General features: G+C 43.6%; 1 protein-coding gene across 5 annotated transcripts in view; it reads right to left on the bottom strand.

The window, feature by feature from the left end:
- Window positions 1–22,441, bottom strand: part of AMZ2 (archaelysin family metallopeptidase 2) — a 58,500-nt gene extending 36,059 nt beyond the window's left edge. For 3 of the 5 annotated variants that reach the window (XM_084837510.1, XM_084837508.1, XM_084837511.1), the window contains exons 1-6: window positions 22,309–22,441; window positions 12,757–13,039; window positions 9,640–9,813; window positions 7,799–7,927; window positions 2,155–2,318; window positions 390–566 (exon numbers count right to left, since the gene is read on the bottom strand). In XM_084837510.1, coding sequence (XP_084693636.1) covers window positions 390–566; window positions 2,155–2,318; window positions 7,799–7,927; window positions 9,640–9,813; window positions 12,757–13,039 — 927 coding nt within the window. In that variant the 5' untranslated portion in view covers window positions 22,309–22,441. Of the gene's footprint in view, window positions 1–336; window positions 567–2,154; window positions 2,319–7,798; window positions 7,928–9,639; window positions 9,814–12,756; window positions 13,040–22,308 lie in introns of all 5 variants that reach the window. The other 2 variants (XM_084837512.1, XM_084837513.1) reach the window with 2 other exon arrangements.
- Between the last annotated feature and the right edge of the window lie 3,830 nt (window positions 22,442–26,271).

Here is a 26,271-nt window from a genome sequence, read left to right as displayed (position 1 = left end):
TACTTTGCTCAATTCTGTTCTTAGCTTGTAGCACATATATTTGAATCCAAATAATAGTAGCCAACATATTGTGGGTGTTTTACTGTAGAGCACGGATGAGCAACTTTGCCAGGTCCAGGCACCATTTTTGCCCCCACCCCCCAGGAAGCACTCTGCAGGGTGCCAGAGGGGAAAAAAACACCATGAAAGTCTAAAGCAGCCAACACCTCCTGCATAGTCTAGAACTTCTCAAGTTAACCTGTCAGGGTGGGAAAGAGCAACACGGCAGTAGCTCCCAAACTGCTGGGATAACATGAGCATCAGGCCTTAGTCCCAGATGCAAGACCAAAAGGATACGTAGCTCCATCCTGAATGGTAACCTAGTCTGTTGCAGAACAAGCTCTTTGTACCTTGTATCTTTCCATCATGTTGAAGCCCAGGGCAGACTGCAGCTTACGCAGACAAATGGGGCAAAGATCTATTGGGCGTCGGTCTGATTCCTCCAGGTGATTTGACCCCTGCATAACACACTGCAACCACTGGCAGTGATGGAGCCCAAAGATGTGCCCAATTTCATGAGTCAGGGTCTGAAACACAGATATGGGCAAATCAAACACGCCAACAAATAAATGGAATTTTTATTCTAAAGGCCGGACCATTCCCATGGCACTATACTGTTAACCCCTTTCCAAGCCAAAGAACACACTTTTTAGAGAGTACAGAGGTTGAAGGGGTAATTGTTTCATGGTTAAAGATGTTGGGTTAAATTCCTGCTCTGCCACATAACATGAATGAACAAAAAGGCTATAGTCTGTACAGAACTGGGTTTTCTGTTGTTTAGAAAAAGTATTCTTCTTCCCATTCTTGCTCTCTTCAGTTTATTTAGACTTTCATCAAATACAAAGCTCTTTTCATGTTTAGCATTCTACCTAGCACAACAATGGCCTGCTTTCAGTTTAGCCTACTTCAGCATAATTACAACTGATGTGTTTTAGATGGGAAAATGGAAACAAAGGGCCTTTACTTAGTGGGCCAGGGCAGATCTCAAACTTAGACAACTTTCTATAATCCAGGAAGCCCCATCCCAACCCACCAAACACCTCAATTTTCCACAGAATTGCCCTGCATACATCCAATTTTCTAAAAAAGACGTTTTCCTGTGTAATAAATGATAAAGTAATGTAAGCTATTTTGGACCTTAGAAGTGTATGTCTATTACTAATCATCTATCTTTTAAACCAAATGATAAAAGAACTTGAGCTTGTTAATCACAACAGTGAAACAGCAGGGAGGCAAAGAAGCCACTCAGCAAACAGACTTGCAAGCTGTAATGTTAATGATACATCAGCCACAGCTGAATATAAATTAAAAACTAGCAAAATGCCCATCACATATTGGGAATCTGACTGGAATGTGGACACAAAGGTAGGCTGTTGCTAAGGGGTATGTCAGCGTTGGCTGTTATTTATCCCTTATATGCTCACATGCATTTTTGACTGAACATTTCAAGGCTTTTTACACAATGGCTGTGTTTTCTCTTTTCTTTAGTATGAAATGTGTTGGTTGCTTCAACTGGGATTACCTTAAAAAAAAAATATTTATAAATTTTTATTTTATACAAAGTATAACATGGCATGTTCTTCCATTAATTGGAAATAACATGCCATGTATATATGATTTTCTCCTATATAGAAAAATACACTTAATAAAACATTCAGGACAAAAAGGTTGACCCTCTCACCTCTACAAAGATTACAAACAAGAACCCTTCAGCAGTAAACTGTTCGTGTACAATGTGTACTCTTATGTGCAATATCCTCTGCTTAAGAAGAGCTTCAGCCACATCTGCATCCCAATTACACTAAAGCAGTTGAATTTTAGCTGATTTAGTCCCACTGGCATTAATGGCACTAAATCAGCTTAAAACAAAGAACATCATCTTAACTGAGATGTGAATCTGGTGGCCCATTCCAAGAGATTCCATGTAAACCAAAGGAAAGCAAATTGTGGGACTTCCATCAAGTTGAACGTCCCAAACACCAAACACGTTGAACCTTTTCATTCAGCTATTTCCTTTAACAGAGCTAAACGTGATTTACACAAGTTGAGAGGAAATATGGGTACTGAATTGCTTGAGATATGAAATATGTAATGCCAGGAACCCAACACACTCACTTTGCAGGATCTCAGAAGCAGTTTACTTGTGATGTCAGGAGTGTAGTAGCCATCAAACACAGAACAGTCAGCTGGAGGAAGCTTCTTTGTAGTCTTTAATGTGCCTTTGTAGTTTGTACTATAAAAGTCACTGTCATACCTGGCAAAGCTGAATATCCCCATTCCTTAACATAGCAGAAAGGAAATAAAATTAGAATTCTACCAAGGGAAAACTGTTATATTGACAGGGCAGTAAAACAAATAAATAAATTGGCAAAATGCTGAATTTACTACTGACAAAGAGCGTACTTCTAGAAAGTCAGAAATGGGATTTCTTCCCTTCTTCACCCATGAGAACGTGACATGGGGGAAACTTACCATTAGGTCCCAACTGAGACCAGGGCAGCTGCAAGACAATCTGGGCAAGTGAGCTGGATAAGGTCAGCAAAGAGCCCAAGTGTGCTCTAGAGTCCCAGAGTCAGCTGTCGCCTCACAGCAGTCAGCTCCAGAAGTCCTCCAGTCTGCTGTGGGAACTGGAAGTGTGTACTGGAGGACTTCGTGAGGGGAGAGGGGGTCTATAAGGTAGTCAAGAAAAGCCCAAGTAATGATGTAAGAGGCTGGAGAAGCCTGGGAGCCCCCATGGAGCCTCCAGTCCTATTTCAGGCTCTAAAATAGTACTCTTCAACTTTTATCACACTCAGGACCCACCTTTAGCCCCAACTTGTTACAAGCAAGTTGATGACTAGCCTGAGCATTTATTATTTCATTTTTACATTTGAATCCTGCCCATCCACTAAGGCAGGGTGGGCAACACACAGGGCACACACCATATGCAGCCCCCCTCCCCACCCCCTGTGCTGCTGAAATTCCAAAAAAGAAAAAAAGACAAAGAAAAAAACCAGTGCTTTGCTAGGAAATTTCAGCAACAATGTTACAGAAGTGTGAAAATGACAAATTAGCTTGAAAATAAGCTAAATTTGTTTTTTACCCCCGGTAGTGGTTTGCCACCAAATCACTGATTATTTTTTGCTGGCAGTGCAGCAGTGCCAGCAGGAGGTCCAGGGGGATCGAAAGTCCCTCTGAAGTTGCTCTAAGGAGCTCAGTGAAATACTTTAGCTTCACAATAATCCTGGAAGGTAAGTTAGGCTGAGTGTGACTTGCCCAACCCATAGCTGAACTACTAATCTAAAATCCCAACCTTCTCACCACTTCACCATACTCATCTTCAAATGACACAGAGATTTCTATTTTGTATGGTATTTGTCTGGTCCTCCTCTGAAACTAGTTATGACCACATCCCAAGGCAGCAAGTTGAAAAGCTCGCTGCTATACTTTAGGACATAATCTTCTTTTAAGAGTAAATAGTACTACAAACAAGGCAATTTTCACCAGGGAAATGGACAGGAGGAGAGTTAAAAGAACCATAGTCCATATCTGCGTTGTCAGCGCAGAACCTTTCTGAAAAATTTAAAACAAGAGATCCAGTCTCATGAAATTTATCTGTCAATTGAGCCAGAATACTTTACTGCCCTAGGAAGTACTGCAAAATGCAGTCTCTAGACTTCATTATTAAATTGCTTCACATGTACTACTACTATCCCCTTGTGGTCAATGTATGTACAGCAGACCTCACAATAAACTTGTGGAAATAGAATACTTTCAGAAAAGGGCAACTAAAATGATCAAAGGGTTAGAGAAGCTCCCCTATTAGGAAAGGTTACAACATTTGGGATTGTGTAGCTTAGAAAAAAGGCAAGTAAGGGGAGGCAGGATAGAGGTGTACAAAATTATGCATGATGTAGAGAAAGTAGATAGGGAGATGTTTTTATGAATCACAGGTCGGAATTAAGATTGCCGGGAGAATTATCAACAATCTCAGATATGCAGATGATACCACTGTAATCAACAACCTCAGATATGCAGATGATACCACCCTACCACAACCGATTGGTTCAAAATTGGGAAAGGAGTACGACAAGGCTGCATATTGTCGCCATGCTTATTTAACTTATATGCCATGATACCACCCTAATGGTAGAAAGTGAAGAGAATCTAAATAGCCTCTTGTTGAGGGTGAAAGAGGAGAGTGCAAAAGCTGGTTTAAAACTCAACATTAAAAAAACAAAGATCATGGCATCTGGCCCCATCACTTCCTGGCATATGGAAGGGGAAGAAATGGAAGCAGTGACAGATTTTATTTTCTTGGGCTCCAAGATCACGGCAGATGGTGACTGTAGCCATGACATTAAAAGACCCTTGCTCCTTGGGAGGAAAGCTATGGCAAACCTAGACAGCATAGTAAGAAACAGAGACATCACCTTGCCAACAAAGGTCCGCATAATCAAAGCTATGGTTTTCCCAGTAGTAACGTATGGCTGTGAGAGCTGGAGTATAAGGAAGGCAGAGCGCAGAAGAATGGATGCTTTCAAACTGTGGTGCTGGAGAAGACTCTTACGAGTCCCCTGGACTGCAAGGAGGTCAAATCAGTCCATCCTAAAGGAAATCAACCCTGAGTGCTCATTGGAAGGACAGATTCTGAAGCTGAAGCTCCAATATTTTGGCCACCTAATGCGAAGAGAAAAGTCACTGGAAAAGACCCTGATGCTGGGAAGGATTGAAGACAAAAGGAGAAGGGGACGGCAGAGGATGAGATGGCTAGATAGCATCACCGATGCAATGAATATGAACTTGAACACACTCCAGGAGAGAGCGGAGGACAGGAAGGCCTGGCGTGCTATGGTCCATGGGGTCATGAAGAGTCGGACACGACTTAACGACTGAACAACAACAAGGGTCATCCCATGAAGCTGAATGGTGGGAGAACTGGGACAGATAAAAGGAAATGCTTCTTCACACAGCACATAGTTAAGCTATGGAATTCACTACCACAAGATGTAGTGATGGCCACCAACATGGATGGCTTTAAAACAGGGTTAGAGAAATACCTGGAGGAAAAGGCTATCAATGGCTATTAGTCCTGATGGTTATATGCTACTTCCAGTATCAGAGGCAGTATGACTCTGTGTACTAGTTGCTCGAGAACGCAAGCCGGAGGGCACAATTGCGCTAATGTCCTACTTGTGGGCCTTCCACAAGCAGCTGGTTGGGCACTGTGTGAACAGAGCGCTATATTACATAGGCCTTTGGTCTGATTCGGCATGGCTCTTCTCATGTTCTTAAATGATTCTAGCATCCTTGTGGGTAAATAATGCCATTAAGTCAAGCTCACTGCAGGTCACTAGCAGCCTCTGTGCTGTGTGGAGGATGCCCTTCCCAACATGCTGATCACCAGTACCATTCCAGTCACCCAGTACTCACTACTGAAATGGGATACCTGCAGTTTCAGAGTTCTATTTCAGTTGTCCGGAATCACCTTTGGCAAATTTAACAGCAACTTTATGTATGACATATGTAGCACAACTCTCTCAGATGTGGCCCCAATTTACAACACTTTATTTCCTATTGCCCCATGCTCATGTGCACTGACGGAGGGATGTTATAATATTATGCTCACCCCAGCTTCCCCGAATGGTAAGAATTTCTAAAGGCACAGCATTTACCTGGATTTGATTTCCACTGTTTTGTAATATTTTTGTAAAATGTGCATTTACAAATAAACAGACTGAGCATAGGTGGAGGCACAGCTTAACAGTCCAACCGTCAAATCTGCTGCCCCACAGAGATCTCCAAGGAGAAGCACCCTGTCTCCCCAAATGCTTCTAGAGCTTCTAGCTCAGCTCTCACCGAGTTTGCACAACATGACAACCTATTGTGGGTAACTAGCCATGGTGGGGTGTCATGTTGTCTGAACCCAGGTCGCTTCCCGCCAGCTGACACTTGCTAGCTACTCGAGAAAATGAAGATCTAGGCTCCCCTCACTCTTTACAGCTCTCTTTCACAGTAACTGCAGCAGTAACTGCTCCAAATGGGAGCTGAGAAAAGTGGGGGATGCTAGATCACCCTTTTCTGGAGCAGCTGGAAACTTGGGGAAGTGTTGAATGGAAGCAGGATGCTGACAAGTGTCAGCTCAACACTTAAAACCCTGAGGATCACCTTGCTAAGTGGCCAATCTTGTCCTCACCCCTTTTTTGGTGCACTTACTTTTCTGACCTGTCATTGTCAACAGTGCACAAATTATCCTAAATGCAGTGTCCTCTTTTCAATTTCCTTGCACGTTTCCTAGTACACTTTGACAGCTGAAACGTTGAAGGGCATTGACAAAGCAAAGCTATACATATTTCACAACTGTAAGTATGCACTTGCACACCCCTGAAAGACCAACATAATAATAATGATAATAATACAGCCCCATTTGTGCAAATTTCTGCGGCTGAAAAAATGTTTAAAAAGCCACGGAATGAAAAGGGGTCACGACTGGAGCAGGGAGTGCGATGGGATGGGTAGACAAGACACTGTGATACCGGCTGGAGAACTGAGGCAGAAGGAGGGAAAGAAAAACTCATGGTGATTGTCTGTCAGGCACACCATGGGCCATTCCATGAACAACCCACACTACATAGCTTAATCGCATGGTGGGTTGTCGTGTCGTGCAAACCGCTCACCATGTTTCCCCTAGTTTGTCTTACTTCCCAATGCCAGAATAAAATCCACCACAGGAAGTCAACTAGAAAATCCCCTGCAAACGACATTCTTCCAATAATACGCGGGACTCTCATTTACCAGAAAATCTATGAAACAACACTCAAGTAATTCACGGAGCTATATTGATCCCAAGGCTAAAGAATATGTCCACTTCTGCCATATCTTATGATACAGGGAAATCTACTATGTGCTGAACTACAAAGAAGTTTAAAGGAGCCCATTGCAAGAAGCAGGCCTGGCATGTTCCCCAAGAAAGGGTTGGGAGCTCCAATCCTCTGGAGCAGATCTGGGAGATGTGGGGCGAGGGCAGGGGGTGCTGCAGGGGAAATCCATTCCATTGTTGGTGAACAGACAACAGTTGGATAAAATCCCTGGCTACTGCCTATTAAGTTTGCAGAGAGTGGAAATGTGTGCAGGAAAGAAAGGCTTTTCTCAACTGAGATCAACTGTATAGAGTAAGATAGGCTATGATATAGAAACATACCATATAAAATAGGACTTGCAGCACATTTCCCCCTGCAGGGCAAGTCCTGTTCCCTTCTGCCTATAACAATGCACATGACAGACGTACTTATCAGCAATTTGCTGATTCAGTTGTCAGTCTTGCACCACTGCCATGCTTCAGGTAGGCTATCTGCCTCTTTTTCAATGCTATTTGTGTGTTTGTGAACAATTCTCCTAAAGAAATACCTACAGATAAAAGTCACTGTACTTCTAACAAATGTTTTGTTTTAAACAGCACTTGTAATTTAGCAACCTTAAGGCTACAAAATTGCTCTGGGGATGTGGGGGGAGAGAGGGAAGAGTAGGTTTGTAATATCCCAGACAGCAGTTAAACACTGTGTGTAGCTGGCTTCTGCTGAAAACTTGCAGATCTAGTTTTTCCTCAATATGAACCTGAAGGACAACAATCTTCATTTGTATTTCCAGGAAGGCCCACTGCTCAAGTAATTTTTTGCTTGTATTCAGCCTTAAAGATGTTTCAGGCCAAGGACACAAGAAACATGTCACATCAAACTATATCATCTTGATAACTTAATAAAATAGTAAACAGTGTATATACCTTCAGTCAAGGAGGCTTGCCCAAAGACAAAATTCCAGGAGTCCTTTGGGTAAAGATCTATCATAGTTATTCCCACAATGCAGAAAGCATCCTTTGGCTTTTTTTTCTTTAGGTAATATAAGAGGTGCCCTGCATGAAAAACACACATAGTTCTCTCTCAACAGAAATAGAAGAGACGACCATACATGAAGCAGTGATTTCATAACCCAGACGTCCAGCCACAGCATTAATAGTGAAGATGATCAAGAGAGATACTAAACTTTCACACACACCCCGTATCACATACACAAAGAACAGGAACCATGAATTAAAGATGAATGGCTTTTGATACAATGTAGCTCCATTAAAATCAATGTGACATTCATAGTTAATCTCTCTCTCTCTCTCTCCCTCTCTCTCTCACACACACACACCCACCCTCTCAAAGCTGCTATTTGCCCCTTGGGGAATACCGTACAAACACCATACAAGTGCACCAGTACAAATGTTTACTGAGAGAGGCCATAACTCAATGGTAGAACATATGCCTTGCATGCAGAAGGTCCCAGGTTCAGTCCCTGGCATCTCCCGTTAAAGCAAGTGACAGGGAAGATCTCTGCCTAAGATGCTGGAGAGCTGCTGCCAGTCAAAGTAGACAATACTGGGCTGGATGGACAAATACTCCGATTCTAAGGCAGCTTCATAGCTTTGTATATATTCAAGCATTGCTCTTTGCCAACTTTCATAGGATTGGGCTCCCAGCCACACTTCCTGTCTCAATAGTTAGGAGTCACATAGCAGGGTTTCCAACACGAAAGGCTCAAAATCATTAGTTAATACAAAAGCCATATGATTTTGGAAGAACAATACATTTGGGACACCTTTTTAGTTGACTTGCAATTAAAACTAGTCATTCTGGATTCACAGTTCTTATCTTTTCACTCACCAACAAGAATGGGGTACAACTACTCTTGAAAGACCAGGTCCGCAGCCTGGGGGTCATTTTGGACTCCCAGCTGTCCATGGAGGCTCAGGTTTCAGCTGCGAGCCAGAGAGCGCTGCATCCATCTGATATGGCGGCTGCGCCCCTACCTTCCTGACCATCTGCTCCCATCGGTAGTAGATGCCCTGGTCTCCTCTCGTTTAGACTACTGTAATGCGCTCTATGTGAGGTTACCCTTGAAGACGGTTCGGAAGCTGCAGCTGGTACAGAACGCGGCAGCTCGCCTGATTAAAGGCAGCCACCGGCGAGATCACATCACTCCAGTGCTGAAGGAGTTGCAACTAGTTACCAGTTTTTTCCGGGCCAAATTCAAGGTGTTGGTTTTGACCTTTAAAACCCTATATGGTTCTGGCCCAGCCTATCTCAAGGAGCGCCTCCAGCAACACCAGACAGGCCGCTTAACAAGATCAGCCTTGAATGGCCTTCTCTCTGTCCCATCAGCCAGGACAGCTAGACTGGTGGGGATGAGGGAGAGGGCCTTCTCTGTGGTGGCCGCCACTCTGTGGAACTCCCTCCCTAGGGAACTCCGCCATGCCCCCTCTTTAATGACCTTCCGCCGCGCATTAAAAACATGGTTGTTCAGGCATTTGGGGTGGGTTAGGGTATTTTTAGAAATATGGTGTTTTTACTGTAAAATTTTATTGTTTTAAACCGTTCTATTATATACTTTGTACATCGCCCAGAGTGGCTGGGTGACCGGCCAGATTGGCGATTAATAAATTTAATTAATTAATTAATTAATTAATTAATGCCAAAATTTTACTTTAACACAGCTCAGACTTCTAAGCCAGCCTCCAGAACTGATAAAACCGATCCAAGCAAGACATGAGGATGTGCCAGTCCAATCCATTCCTCTTACCTGCATGAATCTGCAGATTGTGTGTATATTCATTGACTCGAAAAGCACAACCTGTCTGTGAAACTGGCACTGGCCCTAGGGTTCTTACAGTCAGACCATAGTAAAATGCTTCGCAGTATTCGTTCAGCCATTTCATGTAGACATCTGTGCTAACTCTGGAATCTCCAAAAGAACCTTTAAGAAAATCAGTCCAGAAAAGCAGCAAGTTATAGCTTCACCTCTGAAGTTTGTCATTTCTATAACACTTCTTTAAAATATGAGATGTGCTTTGCAATCTGTATCTTCTCTGGCTTCACAGCAACACTTTCAGGTAGGTACCATTAGTCTCATTTTAAAAATAGGAAGCAAAGGCTGAGAGGGAATGACTTGCCAAAGACCATCTAATGAGTCACAGGACAGCAGTGCAATTCAAACCCACAGTCATGATCCAGAGAAATGTAGATGAATCCAAGTTTTGATCTTATGCACACTAATTTGGGAGTAAACCCCATTAAACTCATGACTTATTTCTGAGTAAACATGCATAGGATTAAGATTAAGATTCTCTTAAACTGTTGTTCACTGGAGTTATTTTGTTTTTACTTATGCCTCCTCTTTTGCAGATGCAACTTTATCCTGTCACACGACCAACCTCTGAATGAGCATAGGATTCTGAGAATGCTCCTCTTCCCTGCCCTCAGCTCTGCCTTGCTTTTTCCTCACCTTGCTCTGGCAGTGTCCCAAAATCATCAGTTCTACCAGTACAACAATATCGCTACAACAGCATAAAGCCACTATGCTGTGTTTTTGTTATGCCAGAGCAAAGAGATTTATTAGTGGAATTAGTGTTCCCCTCATTCACCTGGCATAACCAGAGAATAGGATCAACTTGCAAGTTTCTCTTCATTATTTACCATCAACAGGACTTATTATTTTAATTATTAAATTTATATCCCACCTTTCAGCCAAAAATCTCACTCAAGGTGGCTAACAATAGTAAAATACAAATAAGAACAGAATCTCAATTAAGACCTAAAACCAAATCAATTAAAAACACAAAAAGAAAAATAAACAGCACTCAACCAGTTAAACAAACCTTCAACAAACCAGCTTACATGGCAGGAGAAGAACAGAGAGCCTCCCTTTGCAAGTAGTTACTGACCCTGGGAGCAGCCACTAAGAAGGCTCTTTCTTGCATCTCCACCAAATGCACCTCTGATGGTGGGATTGAGAGAAGGGCCTCCCCAAAAGACCTTAAAACCCAGGCAGCTCTGTATGGGACAATGCAGTGTTTCAAATATCCTGGTCCCAAGTGATATAGAGCTTCATAGATCATAACCACCACTTTGAATTGAAGCTGGAGATAGATAAGTAGCCAGTGAAGCTGTTGTAACAAAGGAGTCACATGTTCCCTGTAACTGGCACAGGGCAACACTCTGGCTGCAGCATTCCAGACCCAGCTAAACTGTCTGAATGCTTTTCAAAGGCAACCCTGCCTAGAACACATTACAGCAGTCCAAACAGGATGTAACTAAGGCATGTATCGCCATGGCCAGATCAGACATCTTCAGGAACAGTTGGCACACTAGCCTCACGTGTTCAAATGCACTTGTGGTCACCACCGAAACCTGGGCATCCAGGTTCAGGGCTGAATCCAGGAGTACAACCAAATTGTTAACCTGAATTTTCAAGGGGCATATAACCCCATCCAGCACAGGTTGAATTCCTATTCCCTGATCAGCCTTTTGACTGAGTAGGAGCACCTGTTTTATCTGACTCATAGGGTTGGAAGGGGCCTACAAGACCATCGAGTCCAACCCCCTGCTCAATGCAGGAAGCCTGATTCCCAGGCGGTCTCCCATCCAAGTACTAACCAGGGCTGACCCTGCTTAGCTTACAAGATCAGACGAAATCAGGTGCATCCAGCCCTTTCCTCATCTTTGATTAAGTTTCAGTTTGTGCACCCTCATCCAGTCCATTACCAACATCAAGCACTGATTCGGAACTGGAAAAGCTTCCTTGGATTTAGATGGAAAGAAGACAGTTGGGTGCCACCAACATAATGGTAACGCTGAACTCCAGAACTCCCCACAGTTTCATGTCTATGTTAAATAGCATGTGGAACAAAATAGAACCCTGAGGCCATATCATCAAACAGAAGTTGCCCTGCACCACCTTCTGAAATTACTCCTGAGAAAGACCAGAGCCAATGTAAAACAGTGCCTCCAGGTCCCATCCCAGACAGATGCCTCAGGATACCATGGCCACTGGTACTGAAAGCCACCAAGAGATCCAACAGATACACACTCCTCCTGTCCAGTTCCCACCACAGATTATCAACCAAGGCAACCAAAGCAGTCTGTCCCATAACCAGGCCTGAAGCCAGACTGGAAAGAATCTAGATAATCCACCTCATCCAGAAAACCCCTAACTCAACTCTGAATAAAACATGTTGAAAGCAGTACTTTGTACTGCTGTAGCAGCAACTTTCAATCTGGAAAACTAGTTTAGCTTTGCCCCCTTTATTTTAGACATGATTAATAAACTAAAGCAAGACAGCTTAAGCTATTACTCTCACAAACACTTTTTCACATTCTTATTTGTCACAGGAGTCATTCTAGCAGGTCTGGTAAGAATATTCTCATGACCGAAGCCTATTAAAGAGTGTCTGTAGGCCCAGGACCTCAGGGACATAGTTCTAGATAGTGAAGGGTTCCTCCAACCAAAAAAAAGTCTGCAGAGTTCTGATAATTTTCAAGCTGTGTTCCAGGAAACCCTGGATTCCTGACAGAGGTCAAGGCTTGCCCACAACTACCAATCTGCTCCTGCAATGTGCAGGTGCAGGAAAGTGCTGGGTATGTTTTAGGTCACTCTCAGTACACACAGGTTGCTGTGAAGTCCTATGTAAACTGAGTATATCCTAAAATATACCCTAATGTTTTTTCTGTGGCAACATGTACAACAGTTCCTTGCACAAACAAGTCAAAGTGGAAAGGCTTCCCTTAAGATAGAAGGACTGAAAACAACCAGCTTAATTAATTTATATGAAATGGCTCAGTAACAACTTATGCAGCTCAGTTCACACACTTCATTAATCATTGCGTTTTGAAACCATTCAATTGATCAAGAAGACATTACCAATGGGCTGGACATAAATCCCATTCTTCTGGGGAGATGGTATGTTTCTGCAAGGGTCATGATAAAACTGTGCAAAATCCTGGGTGGGTTCTGGGTGCGAGGAAATCCAATCTGAGTCAGAATGCAGTGTGATAGGCTTAAAGAGAACACTGTCCGGTTGAAATGCTTCATTTAGCAAAAGCTTCTCCTTAGGCTCAAACTTCTCATAAAGGCTCACAAGCTGTGTGTCCTTGGAGATCAGAGCTACCTTCAGCACTTGCTCAGAATGTTTAATTACTTTCATCTAAGAATGAGAGACAAAAAGACCAAGACTGGTTATGAAATCTGGATCTCACATGTACACACTTTTATTTTAAAGAATTCCCCTTCCATCACACCACCAATCACCCATCACAAGCTCTTATGAGCAGATTAGTGACAAACCAGTTATGTTTTGCAGCTTGCTGCTTAATCAGCAAGTATCATGTCCTACATATGCAACATTCAACTTCCTCATTCCCTTCCTATTTCCATACCCAACTGTCATTTCACAATCAGCTTCTGCTTTTGGACAAGACTGACATGAGAAAAGCTTGCTGAAGGCTCACTCGTCAGTCTCGTTCCGTGTATTATGTCATGGGTCACTTCATCTCAGCTTTTAAAAAGATCCAGTCACTGTGACATTCATTTGAGGCTCATATTGTACCAAGATACAGATGGTTATTGCATCCAATACAACCTATAACAACATCTGTCCTAATGAATCAGAGCAATGATTTATGAAGCCAATCACGCTGTCTTCAACCCTGCCCATCCTGAGCACTTGAGAAACATTCAACAGCTCGGGGAATTAATGGAGTTCTCAATTCTCAATCATATTGGCCAGATTCGCACACATCTTTTCTTTGTATTTATATAGTGATGATATTTGTTGTTACACTGGGAAGCCATTGTCAAGGACTCTTTCATTGTTGTTTTTAAGATTGCACCTTGCTACCTCCTGGCTCAACCCTGATTTCAAAGCTGCTCACCAGTGTGGAAAGCCATTATCAGGGCTGTGTTTAAATTTCCATTTAAAAAAACCCATTGTGCCAAGATCTCAAATGCTACAATAAGAAACTGTGAATTCCGATTTATGCATCTTAAGACTATATATGTATAATTTACTTCATTTACCATTCACATGAAAGGGGAAACGGTCCTATCGCCAGACAACTAGAATTCCTCCTCAGCTACTGCTCTTGCTTCTGAGATGTCACCAAGCATCTCTTTCAAACTTATCCTTACAGATTCAAGAAAAGTGCTTTAAAAAAAAATTAAGCTGAAGTTCTCAAGATGCCAATCTCTGAACTTAACACCAATAGCTACACTTGCACAAGTTGACTACAGAATACCAACACGTCTAGCCATGATCTCAATATATGCTGGAATGTTCACAAACCAGCAGTCAGCAACCCCTAACCACAGTATTAACCAGTCCACTTGTAATGATTTCACCACGTAACTACCACCTAAAAACAGTCCTAGGAATCAGACCTCATACCTATGCTCCAGCACTTAAAGTAAGGCCAGGCAACTGGCCATGCTAGAATCTTCCTATCTAATCACACCCCAGTTAAGTCTCCAATCTAAAGGACATCTACTGATTTCTCTTACCCAGTTTCTCTAACATGAACTGAGGCACAGGTGACTGTCTAAACTAGAGGTGGACAGTGTGTGGCCCTCCAGATATTTTGGCATACAACTCTAGCCAGCCTTAGACAGTATAGCCAATGGTTGTAGGCCAAAACTTCTAGAGGGCCACAAATCCCCCAATCCTTGGAACGGTTCCTAGTGAGAACAGGAAAGACACATTGACAGAAACCTCCCTTTTATGTACCTCAGCCTCTCACCCAAAGGGTTTTCCAAAAGTAGAATCATAGAATCATAGAATAGTACGGTTGGAAGGGGCCTACAAGGCCATCGAGTCCAACCACCTGCTCAATGCAGGAATCCAAGTCAGAGCATCCCTGACACATGGCTGTCCAGCTTCATCTTGAATGCCTCCAGCATGGGAGAGCCCACTACCTCCCTAGTTAATTGGTTCCACTGTCGTATTGCTCTAACAGTCAAGAAGTTTTTCCTGATGTTCAGCTGGGATCTGGCTTCCTGTCACTTGAGCCCATTCTTCTGTGTCCTGCACTCTGGGATGATTGCGAAGAGATCCTGGCCTTCCTCTCTGTGACAACCTTCCAAGTCCTTGAAGAGCGCTATCATATCTCCCTTCAGACTTTTCTTCTCAAGGCTAAACATGCCCAGTTCTTTCAGTCTCTCTTCATAGGGCTTTGTTTCCAGTCCCCTGATCATCTTTCTTGCCCTCCTCTGTACCCTCTCCAGTTTGTCTGCATCCTTCTTAAAACGTGGTGCCCAGAAATGGACACAGTACTCCAGATGAGGCCTAACCAGTGCCGAGTAGAGGGGAACTAGGACTTCCCGGGATTTGGAAGCGATGCTTCTATTGTTGTTGTTGTTGTTCAGTCGTTCAGTCGTGTCCGACTCTTCGTGACCCCATGGACCATAGCACGCCAGGCCTTCCTGTCCTGCGCTCTCTCCCGGAGCGTGCTCAAGTTCATATTCATTACATCCGTGATGCTATCTAGCCATCTCATCCTCTGCCGTCCCCTTCTCCTTTTGCCTTCAGTCTTTCCCAGCATCAGGGTCTTTTCCAGGGAGTTTTCTCTTCGCATTAGGTGGCCAAAATATTGGAGCTTCAGCTTCATTAACTGTCCTTCCAATGAGCAGTCAGGGTTGATTTCCTTTAGGATGGACTGATTTGACCTCCTTGCAGTCCAGGGGACTCGTAAGAGTCTTCTCCAGCACCACAGTTCGAAAGCATCCATTCTTCGGCGCTCAGCCTTCCTTATAGTCCAGCTCTCACAGCCATACATTACTACTGGGAAAACCATAGCTTTGATTAGACGGACCTTTGTCAGCAAGGTGATGTCTCTGCTTCTTACTATGCTGTCTAGGTTTGCCAGAGCTTTCCTCCCAAGGAGCAAGCGTCTTTTAATTTCATGGCTACAGTCACCATCTGCGGTGATCTTGGAGCCCAAGAAAGTAAAATCTGTCACTGCTTCCATTTCTTCCCCTTCTATATGCCAGGAAGTGATAGGGCCAGATGACATGATCTTAGTTTTTTTAATGTTGAGTTTCAAACCAGCTTTTGCACTCTCCTCTTTCACCCTCAACAAGAGGCTCTTGAGATCCTCTTCGCTTTCTGCCATTAGGGTGGTATCGTCTGCATATCGGAGGTTGTTGATAATTCTCCCGGCAATCTTAATTCCGACCTCTGATTCATCCAATCCGGCATTTCTCATGATGTACTCTGCATATAAGTTAAATAAGCAGGGTGACAATATGCAGCCTTGTCGTACTCCTTTCCCAATTTTGAACCAATCGGTTGTTCCATGTCTGGTTCTTACTGTTGCTTCTTGACCCTCGTACAGGTTTCTCAGGAGACAGGTAAGGTGATCTGGTACTCCCATCACTTTAAGAATTTGCCACAGTTTGTTGTGATCCACACAATCAAAGGCTTTAGCGTAGTCAATGAAGCAGAAATAGACGTTTTTCTGGAATTCTCTTGCTTTCTCCATGATGCAGCGAATGTTGGCGATTTGATCTCTAGTTCCTCTGCCTCTTCTAAACCCAGCTTGTACTTCCGGTAGTTCTCGGTTCGCATACTGCTGAAGCCTAGCTTGTAGGATGCTTCTATTAATGCAGCCCAAAAGAGCATTTGCCTTTTTGCAGCCACATCACATTGTTGGCTCATATTCAGCTTGAGATCTAAAACAATTCTAAGATCCTTCTCGCTTGTAGTGTTGTTGAGCCACGTATCCCCAATCCTGTAACTGTGCATTTGGTTTCTTTTTCCTAGCTGCAGAACTTGGCATTTATCCCTATTAAATGTCATTCTGTTGTTTTCTGCCCAGCGCTCCAGTCTATCAAGATCACTTTGAATTTTGTTTCTGTCTTCCAGGGTATTAGCTATCCCGCCCAAATTGGTGTCATCTGCAAATTTGATCAGCATTCCCTGCACCTCTTCCTCCAAGTCATTAATAAAAATGTTGAAGAGCACTGGGCCCAGGACTGAGCCCTGCAGTAACCAGCTCGTTACCTCTCCCCAGTTTGAGAAGATCCCATTGATAAGCACTGTTTGAGTCCAATTCTGTAGCCAACTGTGGATCCACCGGATCGTTGTTTCATCTAGCCCACTTTGAGCTAGTTTGCTCATCAGGATATCATGGGGCACTTTGTCGAAAGCTTTGCTGAAGTCGAGGTATATTATGTTGGCAGTATTCCCACAGTCCACAAGGGAGGTTACCTGATCAAAAAATGAGATCAGATTCGTCTGGCAGGATTTGTTCTTGACAAATCCATGGTGGCTTCGAGTAATCACTGCTTTGTTTTCAAGGTGCTTACAGATGGATTGCTTTATCATCTGCTCCACAATTTTCCCAGGATTTGATGTCAGACTGACTGCTCTGTAGTTCCCAGGTTCCTCCTTTTTACCCTTTTTGAAGATAGGGACAACATTAGCCCTCCTCCAGTCATCTGGCACTTCCCCCATCCCCCATGATTTCTCAAAGAGAACAGACAATGGTTCTGAGAGTTCTTTTGCCAGTTCCTTTATTACTCTAGGATGGAGTTCATCTGGCCCTGGAGATTTGAACTCATTCAGAGTAATTAGGTATTCCTTGACCATATGCCTATCGATCTCAGGCTGCAATCCTGCCCCTTCAGCCTGTACTTCGCCTTTGGCAGGGGGGTCACAGACCCTCTTTTGGGAGAAGACTGAGCCAAAGTAGGAATTGAGCACCTCTGCCTTTTCTTTGTCATCTGTTATCATTTTGCCATCCTTATTTAATAGCTGAGCCACCATTTCTTTCCTCTGCCTTTTACTATGCAAGAAGCTGAAGCCTTTTTGTTGCTTTTAGCATTCCTTGCTAACCTCAGCTCGTTCTCAGCTTTAGCCTTCCTGACACCGTCCCTGCAATTCTGTGCTACCTGCCTGTACTCTTCCTATGTTGCTGCTTGGCCCACTTCCTAGATGTGTCCTTCTTTGTTTTCAGGTCATCTCTAATCTTTTTGTGAAGCCACATTGGCTTCTTCTGTTGTCTTCTTGTTGGAATTGTTTGTAATTGTGCCTTGAGAATTTCCTTTTTTAAAAGCTCCCACCCATCTTGGACTCCTTTTCTTGTTACAGTTGCTTGCCATGGGACCTTACTGATCATTGTTCTGAGTTTATTCAAATCAGCTTTCCTAAAATCCAGGGTACGCGTTTGACTACACTCAGCTTTTGCTTCCCTTAGAACGAAGAACTCAAGTATAACATGGTCGCTTTCCCCCAGAGTTCCTGGAATTGCTACTTTATCCACTAAGTCATCTCTCTTGGTTAGGATCAAGTCAAGGATAGCCGATCCTCTAGTTCCTTCCTCTACTTTCTGTAGGAGGAAGTTATCCACCACACAAGTCAGGAATTTCCTGGAAGGGCCATGTTTTGCAGAATATGTCTCCCAACAAATATCAGGGAAATTGAAGTCCCCCATTACTACTACATCATGCTTCCTTGAAATATTGGCTATTTGCTTTTCAAAAGTTTTATCATCTTCTCCTTGATTGGGTGGCCGGTAGTAGACTCCGACCACCAGGTTCCTTTTATTCTTTGCTCCATTTATTTTAACCCAGATGCTCTCGATGGGGCTACCAAATTCATCCTCCTGTATTTCTGTGCAGAGATAAGTATTTTTCACATATACTGCCACCCCACCTCCCTTTCTGTTCCTCCTGTTCTTTTTGAACAAGTTACATCCTTCAATTGCTGTATTCCAGTCATGACAGTCATCCCACCAAGTCTCAGTTATACCTTTTGTTTATTCATTCAGTCACTTCCGACTCTTCGTGACTTCATAGACCAGCCCACGCCAGAGCTTCCTCTCAGCCGTCGCCACTCCCAGCTCCCCCAAGGTCGAGTCCGTCACCTCCAGAATATCATCCATCCACCTTGCCCTTGGTCGGCCCTTCTTCCTTTTGCCTTCCACTTTCCCTAGTATCAGCATCTTCTCCAGGGTATCCTGTCTTCTCATTATGTGGCCAAAGTACTTCAGTTTTGCCTTTAATATCATTAATATCATTTCTGTGCAGAGATATGTATTTTTCACATATAGTGCAACCCCACCTCCCTTTCTGTTCCTCCTCTTCTTTTTGAACAAGTTATATCCTTCAATTGCTGTATTCCAGTCATGACAGTCATCCCACCAAGTCTCACACCTATCAAGTCATAATTTCCCTCTTGTATTAAGATTTCAAGTTCATTCTGTTTGTTTCCCATACTCTGGGCGTTAGTATAGAGTCATTGAAGACCATGTGCTTCATAGTCTGGCTTTCTTCCTACATGTTTCTGAAGACTATTATTGGGTGCTATTAGAGCTGTTCTCTCCGTTGCGGTGCATTAGCCTTCGTTCATTGTTACTCCCAACTTTACATCTCCCTTCCCTGTAGGAATCAGTTTAAAGCCCTCCTGATGAAGTTCTTCATGCTGTGCCCAAACACATTCTTCCTGTCCTTTGTGAGGTGCTGCCCATCCCTTGCCAATAGCCCATCTTCCAGGAAGTATAGCCCGTGGTCCCAGAATCCAAATCTCTTGTGCCGGCACCACCTTCGTAGCCAGTCATTCACCTGGAGTATTTTTCTTTCCCTTTCTAGTCCTCTTCTAACTACTGGAAGGATGAATGAGAAAACTATCTGGGCCCCAAAGTTCTTGAGTTTCCTTCCCAAAGCTTCAAAGTCTGACATGATTTCTTCGTAGCTCTGCTTGGAGGTATCATTTGTTTCCACATGGATAAGAAGGGATACCTTGTCAGTGGGCTTTATGAGTGCAGGCAACCTTTCAGTCACGTCTCTAATCTGTCCTCCCGGGAGACAACATACCTGGCAAGTCCATGGATCTTCGCGACATACTTGGGTCTCGATCCCACGCAGCAAGGAGTCTCCCACTACTACTACTCTTCTCTTCTTGTTGTAGGCCTGGGTTTCATCACCTCTGCTTGACTGACCATCAGCCTCTTGCTCACTCTCACACAGGTTCCCCTGTAATTCTTCCTCTGCAGGCTGTCCTCCAGTCTCACCCTCAAGTACCTGGAATCGGTTCCACAGCTCCACTGCTTCCACTGGTGCAGAGTGGCGTCTAGTTCTTCTTCTCTTAAGTGTCACCCTTTTCCAAGGAGTATCCTCTACTGCATTTTTCCTCACCTCAGCATTTCCCACTTCTGCCTCAGCTTGGTGTTGCTCTTCAAGCTTCTGTTCTTCACGTTGCTGCTGTAGTTCCACCATTCTGTCCAAGAACTCTTCATGTTCTCTTATTGCCCGGTGGGTCGACAGTCGCCACTCGAGTCCTCTTAGTTTTTCTTCCAGCAGCGTGATCAACTTGCACTTGTTGCAGATGTAGGCCATGTTGTTCTCAGGCAAGAAAACCAACATTGCACACACCTTGCAGGTCACCACCACTGGAGAGTCTTGTCCTTCCATAGCCTCTTTCCCTTTTTGTGTCTAGCTTTCTGATTGTTCTGGACTAGCCTGTGCCTGCTTCTCTACTCAGTAGAGGTTAAAAGCAGAGTCCCACTGGCGTGGAAGTGTGTGTTACAAGAAAAATAATTTTAAAAAATGTTAGGGGCCTCCCCCTTGACCTCACCTGCCAAACTCCCCTGGTCAACTCCTGTTTGCTCCCCCAGTTCACTTGTTCTGGTCACTTGCTCTCTGGGAGCTGGCTTGCTTCTGTAGTCCCTGGACCAGCTGGAGCAGCTTCCTCTGCTCTGCTGGGAGGCGGGAAACAGACTTTGGGCAACAGACTCTATAACATGGGACAAAAGCTATCTTTCCAAGAGCTCACACACACAGTGCTAATTTATCACTTGGTTAAAAGGTCATTGGTGTTCACCTTCAATTTGATTTGATCCACAAGTGGCACATCTTAAACTCCAGGAAAGACCCAAAAGGCTACTTTACACTTGTCCAAGGCATTAGGCATACCCAGTGGAAATCATTACTTTTTCTTTGAACAGTAGATAACTTGTCCTATCCCAAACTGCTTTTAAAAGACTCCCTCAGTTTCAAAAGCAGTTTGCCACAAGGCAACTACTTAGGAAGGAGGCTGCTCTTTGACAAACACAAGCCCAAAGCCACTGTGTGTACATGTAATTAGTCTTTGGATCTCAGGCTAGGTACTCTGAAATTACTTGTGAAAATATTCCTTAAGGCACACTGGTTTTCAGTTAATTTTTCAGAACCTGTTCCAAAACATTTTTTTGGCCTGAAACAAGTTGCCACGATTGTTCACATAAAAGTTCTGAATGGGCAGTGAAAGCCTTTAGTAACTCTCTTTATCATAAGTCTACAAAATATAATTTTGTCTTGCCCATATGCACAGGACAGTAGGTACAATTACAATATTTAATTAGGTATCAAATTATCTGTTTTTGCTATATACTCATAAACACATATGAATATGAACTTGAGCACGCTCCGGGAAAGAGCGCAGGACAGGAAGGCCTGGCGTGCTATGGGTCCATGGGGTCACGAAGAGTCGGACACGACTGAACAACAACAACAACAACAACATAAACACATGCCATGCAAAAGAATATTCCAAGAGACTGTATTTCAATGGTGGCTTATAGAGTGGCCTCTGTGTCTCTGTATACTGCTATGTATCCCATCTGAAGGATAATGACCTTGATTTTGCATCCATTATCAGAATTTCTGCACTGGATTCAATGGTAAAAAGGTTTGGCAAATAATAGGAAAAGGAATGTTAACCATTATTTACTAAAATTACCAGTTCACTGCATTACTCTACATAAGGATAGTTGCCCAGATCTTAAATCCTGGGTAAACAACTATTTTTTAAAGGAAGTATTTTTAAAAAAGGGGCTGAAGGGACAACAAGAGTGGGCCTGTGATTTCCACCCATTGCCCCTTCCAGCTGCAACCCCCTCCATGCAGACCCCCTTCCCCAAATCCTCAGGTACAGCTTTGGGCATGTGGGGAGGAGGCTGCAGCAGAAAGAGACAAGAAAGCCCTCTTGTGTGAGCAGAACTCCCACTTCTCTGGATCCAAGTAACATAAAGCTATTAGATCAGTCTTGGTCGAAAATCTGTGTGTGTGTGTGTATGTGTGTGGTTAACCTGTATAATTATGAGATACAAATATATGTATGTCCGTCCACAAGTTCTCTCAAATACACCGTTTGGGTTGCTGGTTTGCAATTTAGTGTTGAATATATATATAAAAGCGGCCCTTAAACCTTGCTGAAAATCGCCCGCCCGCCCCCTGAAATGGCGCCCCTGCCCGGTTTACTATCTTCCCCCGTGCGCCCCTTTCCACAGGCACACGGAAAGAAGGATGTTTCTCATCGCCCCTATCCCCCGGGCTGCGCCGCCTCCCCCGGACCCCCGGGCCTCGGCTTTGACGACGATGCCCAAGGCCCCCACGCAGCCCAGCCCAATAACGCAGCTCCGGCCGGTCGCTCGCCCGGCCTACCTCTGTGGGTCACGCCCCTCTCGAAGGGCGCCCGCCCGCATCCCCCGCTGCTAGTGCAGGGACGCCCGCGCACGGCTCTCCTCGGCCTGCTCGGCGCTCCCGCCTCCGCGGCGCAGTCGCCGCCAGGAGGCCTGAGGGGAGAGGGCGGGGCGGGCTTGTTCAGGCCTTCTCCGCTCCCAGACGGGCAGAGCGGCTGCGAGGGGCACGCTGCAGGGGCCGGGCACGCTGCGGGGATGCGACGAATCCCGCTTTCCGCGCCGCCGCGCTGAGGAGAAATGTGTCCATTTGGCTCCGGCTCAAACATGCCTGCCCTAAAGCTTGCAGCGTGTGAAGTAAGCACGTACATATAATAATATAGTGTCTCTCAGAGCATATGCAGAGTGTATTTATTTCAACACCGCTTAACTACGGGGAGGAGCTGTTGCTCAGTGGTGGAGCACCTGCTTTGCATACAAAAGGTCCCAGGTTCAATCCCCGACATCTCCACTTAGGAACTCCGGAGAGCCGCTGCCAGTCGGTGTCCACAATACTGGGCTAGATGGACCAATGGTCTGGCTTAGAACATAGGAAACGTATGCCAAGTTTCGTGGGTTCTCACCGCCAGTCTGGCCTTAGGACATCCATGCTGGCTTCCATCGAGCATTCCTTGAAAGTAATCACAGAACTTGGCCCTGGACTATAGGACTTATTATTTTTAAACTTGATTGTTTAGTGAGGAGCAGTTTTCCCCCATAAGAGAGGGCCTAGAGCATTGCCTGAAGTGGCGTGGCACTTTTATAGTAAACAACTAAGCAGGTTTCAGCATCGTCAATATTTGAATGGGAGATTGCCTGGCAGCTCCATGACAAGTTGATTTGAGTTTCAGGAGAGCAGAATGTGAGCACCAATGGCCCTATCAAGGCATACTTATGCAGGTTCAATCCATTTTAGCTATTTTGACCCCAGAATCAGGGAGTAGGTGTGCCCATTTAATTAGTGCAGAGTACAAGAATACAGACGTGTGGGATTTGCATACTAATTGCTGATTTATTCTGAGTTTGTACATAAGGGAGTACATCTTTCCAATGTTCATCTTTGGTCATTAGAATGTTATTGCCTACTGTAGTATTAGAACTGAAAAAGTATGCAATCTGTTGCATAGGTAATGGAGCAAAGTGCACTTTGAAGTCCCCCCTCCCCCAGTGTTCTATAAATGAGTATTCAGAATCCCATGCAATCTGCTTATCACAACATCTCCTGTCAGTGCATTTTAGGGCTTGTCCTTCCACATTTGAACATTACATTTGTCTGGCATTACTTTAAATACTAAACTTCTAGACAAGCAGCCTGCTGCACCAAAAATAAGTGTGTTATGGTACCTTATACATTAACAAATATATAATGGTGTGAGTTTTACCTGACTAAAACCCACTTCAACTGATACAATAAATACAATAGAATAAATCATTAAAATCCAGTACAACACAGCAGTCCAAGGGTGAAATCCTACATTATACCCAGAACTTTGCTTACGCAAGAGAACTTTCAATTCCCTCCTGCAGTGCCCCACCTCCCCAAATCTACTCCAGAGAGTCCCTCCAGAGATTTTGAGAACATGTGGAGGGCTGCAGGAGAGAGTGGAAATTACACCCCTCCTTGTTCTGATGAAAGTAGTTCCACCAACTGGAGAATTTTAATGCAAACCACTTCAAATAAGCACATAACAGAATGCATAAAACACAGATTACTAAAACAGGCATCTGAAATGAGCTAAAACCAAATCATGGTGACTAAAACCAGATATTGAAAGGCCTGGCTATTATAGCCTGGCATCAATAATGTAGGCACCAGATGAGTTTTCCTAGGGAGAGCATGCCTAAAGCTTGGGGGTGGGGGACACAGCCACCAAAAAAGCCCTAGCTCATGGGCATGTTCCGATCTTCTGACTTGAGGTGAAGGATGAAGGATGACTTCTGAAAATGCCAGGCATTTCTTCTGCTGAAATTAGTAAAGCACCAGTCTTACAAATTCAGCAGTTAAAAAGAGGTTCCTGTACTGGGTGAAGGGGGTGACACTTCTGTCTGGCCCAATTGTACAGAGGTTTGTACCTATTTAATGAGGCACCAGCTTTTGTATAAAAGAACTCAGACAATGGAGCTATGGCAGCACTTCCTCACCTGATTTTCTGTAGCAGAATATGCAGTAAGTTCTTGTCTGGACACATCCTGAAAGCAATGTTGTGTCCTGATGTCACATTCTGGCCATAACTGGGTGCATAGCTTACACAATTGTCTGAAGACGATACTGTCTTTCTAGGTATGCCAGTATCACAATTTTTCTTTTTTGGTTAAGCACCCGGCTGTGATAACAGGCCTGCCAGACATCTTGTGACAACCACGTTTCAGAACATTATAAAGCCATACAACCTCTATGTTTGTTTTTTGGTTGGACAGAAGAACCATCTGAAACTTTGTAAAGTGGAAGTACTTAACTTCAAGTATGTTAATAAAATATCATAATTAACATATCAAGTATGTTAATAAAATAGTCATAGTTTTGGGAATTACATTTTTAAATGTCAGTTCTCCTGCAATTAAGAAATCAGGACAATGAGACTTGTAATAGCGGTACCAAAATCAACATCATTGTGCTTACAATAGTGCAAAACAGTTGAATCAAAGATTCAATGTGTTCAGAAATGCATATATTTTGTATCTTATGTAGAGATCTTCTCATTAAGTTCTATTTCCTGTGATACAGACTCAGAGAAGGGAAACAGATTTTATCACAACATCCCACTTTAAAACAATAAAATGAGAAGCGTGCCCTTGCCACATTTTAGATAAATTACATTTGTGGAATTCCTGTAAATGAGAGAACGATACAAACGTTGAAGCTACAGCCTAGAGTTAAGTGGTGAAACAGAATGTGTTCAGGAAATAAAGGAAATAGAAAATAGAGATAATAATTCCCTTTCTTTAGGGGACCCCAATCGTGAACCCGCAACCCACTCCAGTTCAAAGCAGACATGACCTATCCTGAATCAAGTTGGGATGGGTGCAGGGTGTTCTAAATAGTACCAGAAAGCAACTTCCATCTGTCTCCTTCAAAGCAAACTCCTCCCAACTGGAAAATTTTGTGTAAGCACTGTGCACAACATACCAATGGAAGGGCACACAAAGACAGACCCCAGATCCTGCAGACAAGACGATTTCAGATTATGTCAGAAGATTCTGGCTGCTACTTTTCCATTCCAGAAATCAGCAACACCTCCGTTTCTTTCAGCCTTTGGTACCATCAAAGTAATCAGGCTTTCTTGATATTTGCATAAACATTTAAAAAACTGGGTCTACATTAGTCCTAAACCCCCTGCTCAGCAAACATATAGAAGTCATTGTTGAAAACGCTAGTTATTTAAGGTAATTTTTATTGATGTTCTTCCACCTCTCAATTAAAGTGGAGCTATTTTTGGACACATAGCTAAAAGGTCCATTTTTTTTACTCTGGATTTCATTCCTTGATTTTTTTGACAGTTGATGGACATGTTGTGTGAAGTATTCTGGCTGGGCAATCACTTAAAAAGTTTAGGTTAAACCAAAAGAAGTTATTTTTCCTACACTGGCAGGATATAGTTTGACCACCATCCATAGTACATTTGCAGCAGGTCATCATGATAAGCAGGCTGCTTAAACAAACTGATTTATGAGTATATTTGAACTGCTTTAACTTGAGGCAGCTGGAAAGCAAAACTGAACCTATTATTCATAAGAGTATTTCAGGGAGAATGGACCACACCAAAATTCTGACAAGCACATACAACTTACAGTGACCAACATCCAAGCATTCTTATTTTGACAGTGTAGCTGGGAACTGTACCTGACTTGTAATGTATGTTTAGTGATTGCAGCTTTCAGATGACCTTTTGATAAAGGATGATTCCCATTTATTATTGGATAACGCAGAAGAGATGTAAACTACAAGGGA

Source organism: Heloderma suspectum, chromosome 2 (genome assembly GCF_057233095.1).
Source record: "Heloderma suspectum isolate Gila_16-S chromosome 2, 16-S_ref, whole genome shotgun sequence".
Classification (NCBI taxonomy): domain Eukaryota; kingdom Metazoa; phylum Chordata; class Lepidosauria; order Squamata; family Helodermatidae; genus Heloderma; species Heloderma suspectum.
Note: the sequence above shows the minus strand (reverse complement) of the source record. Positions and strands in the feature narration are given on the sequence as shown.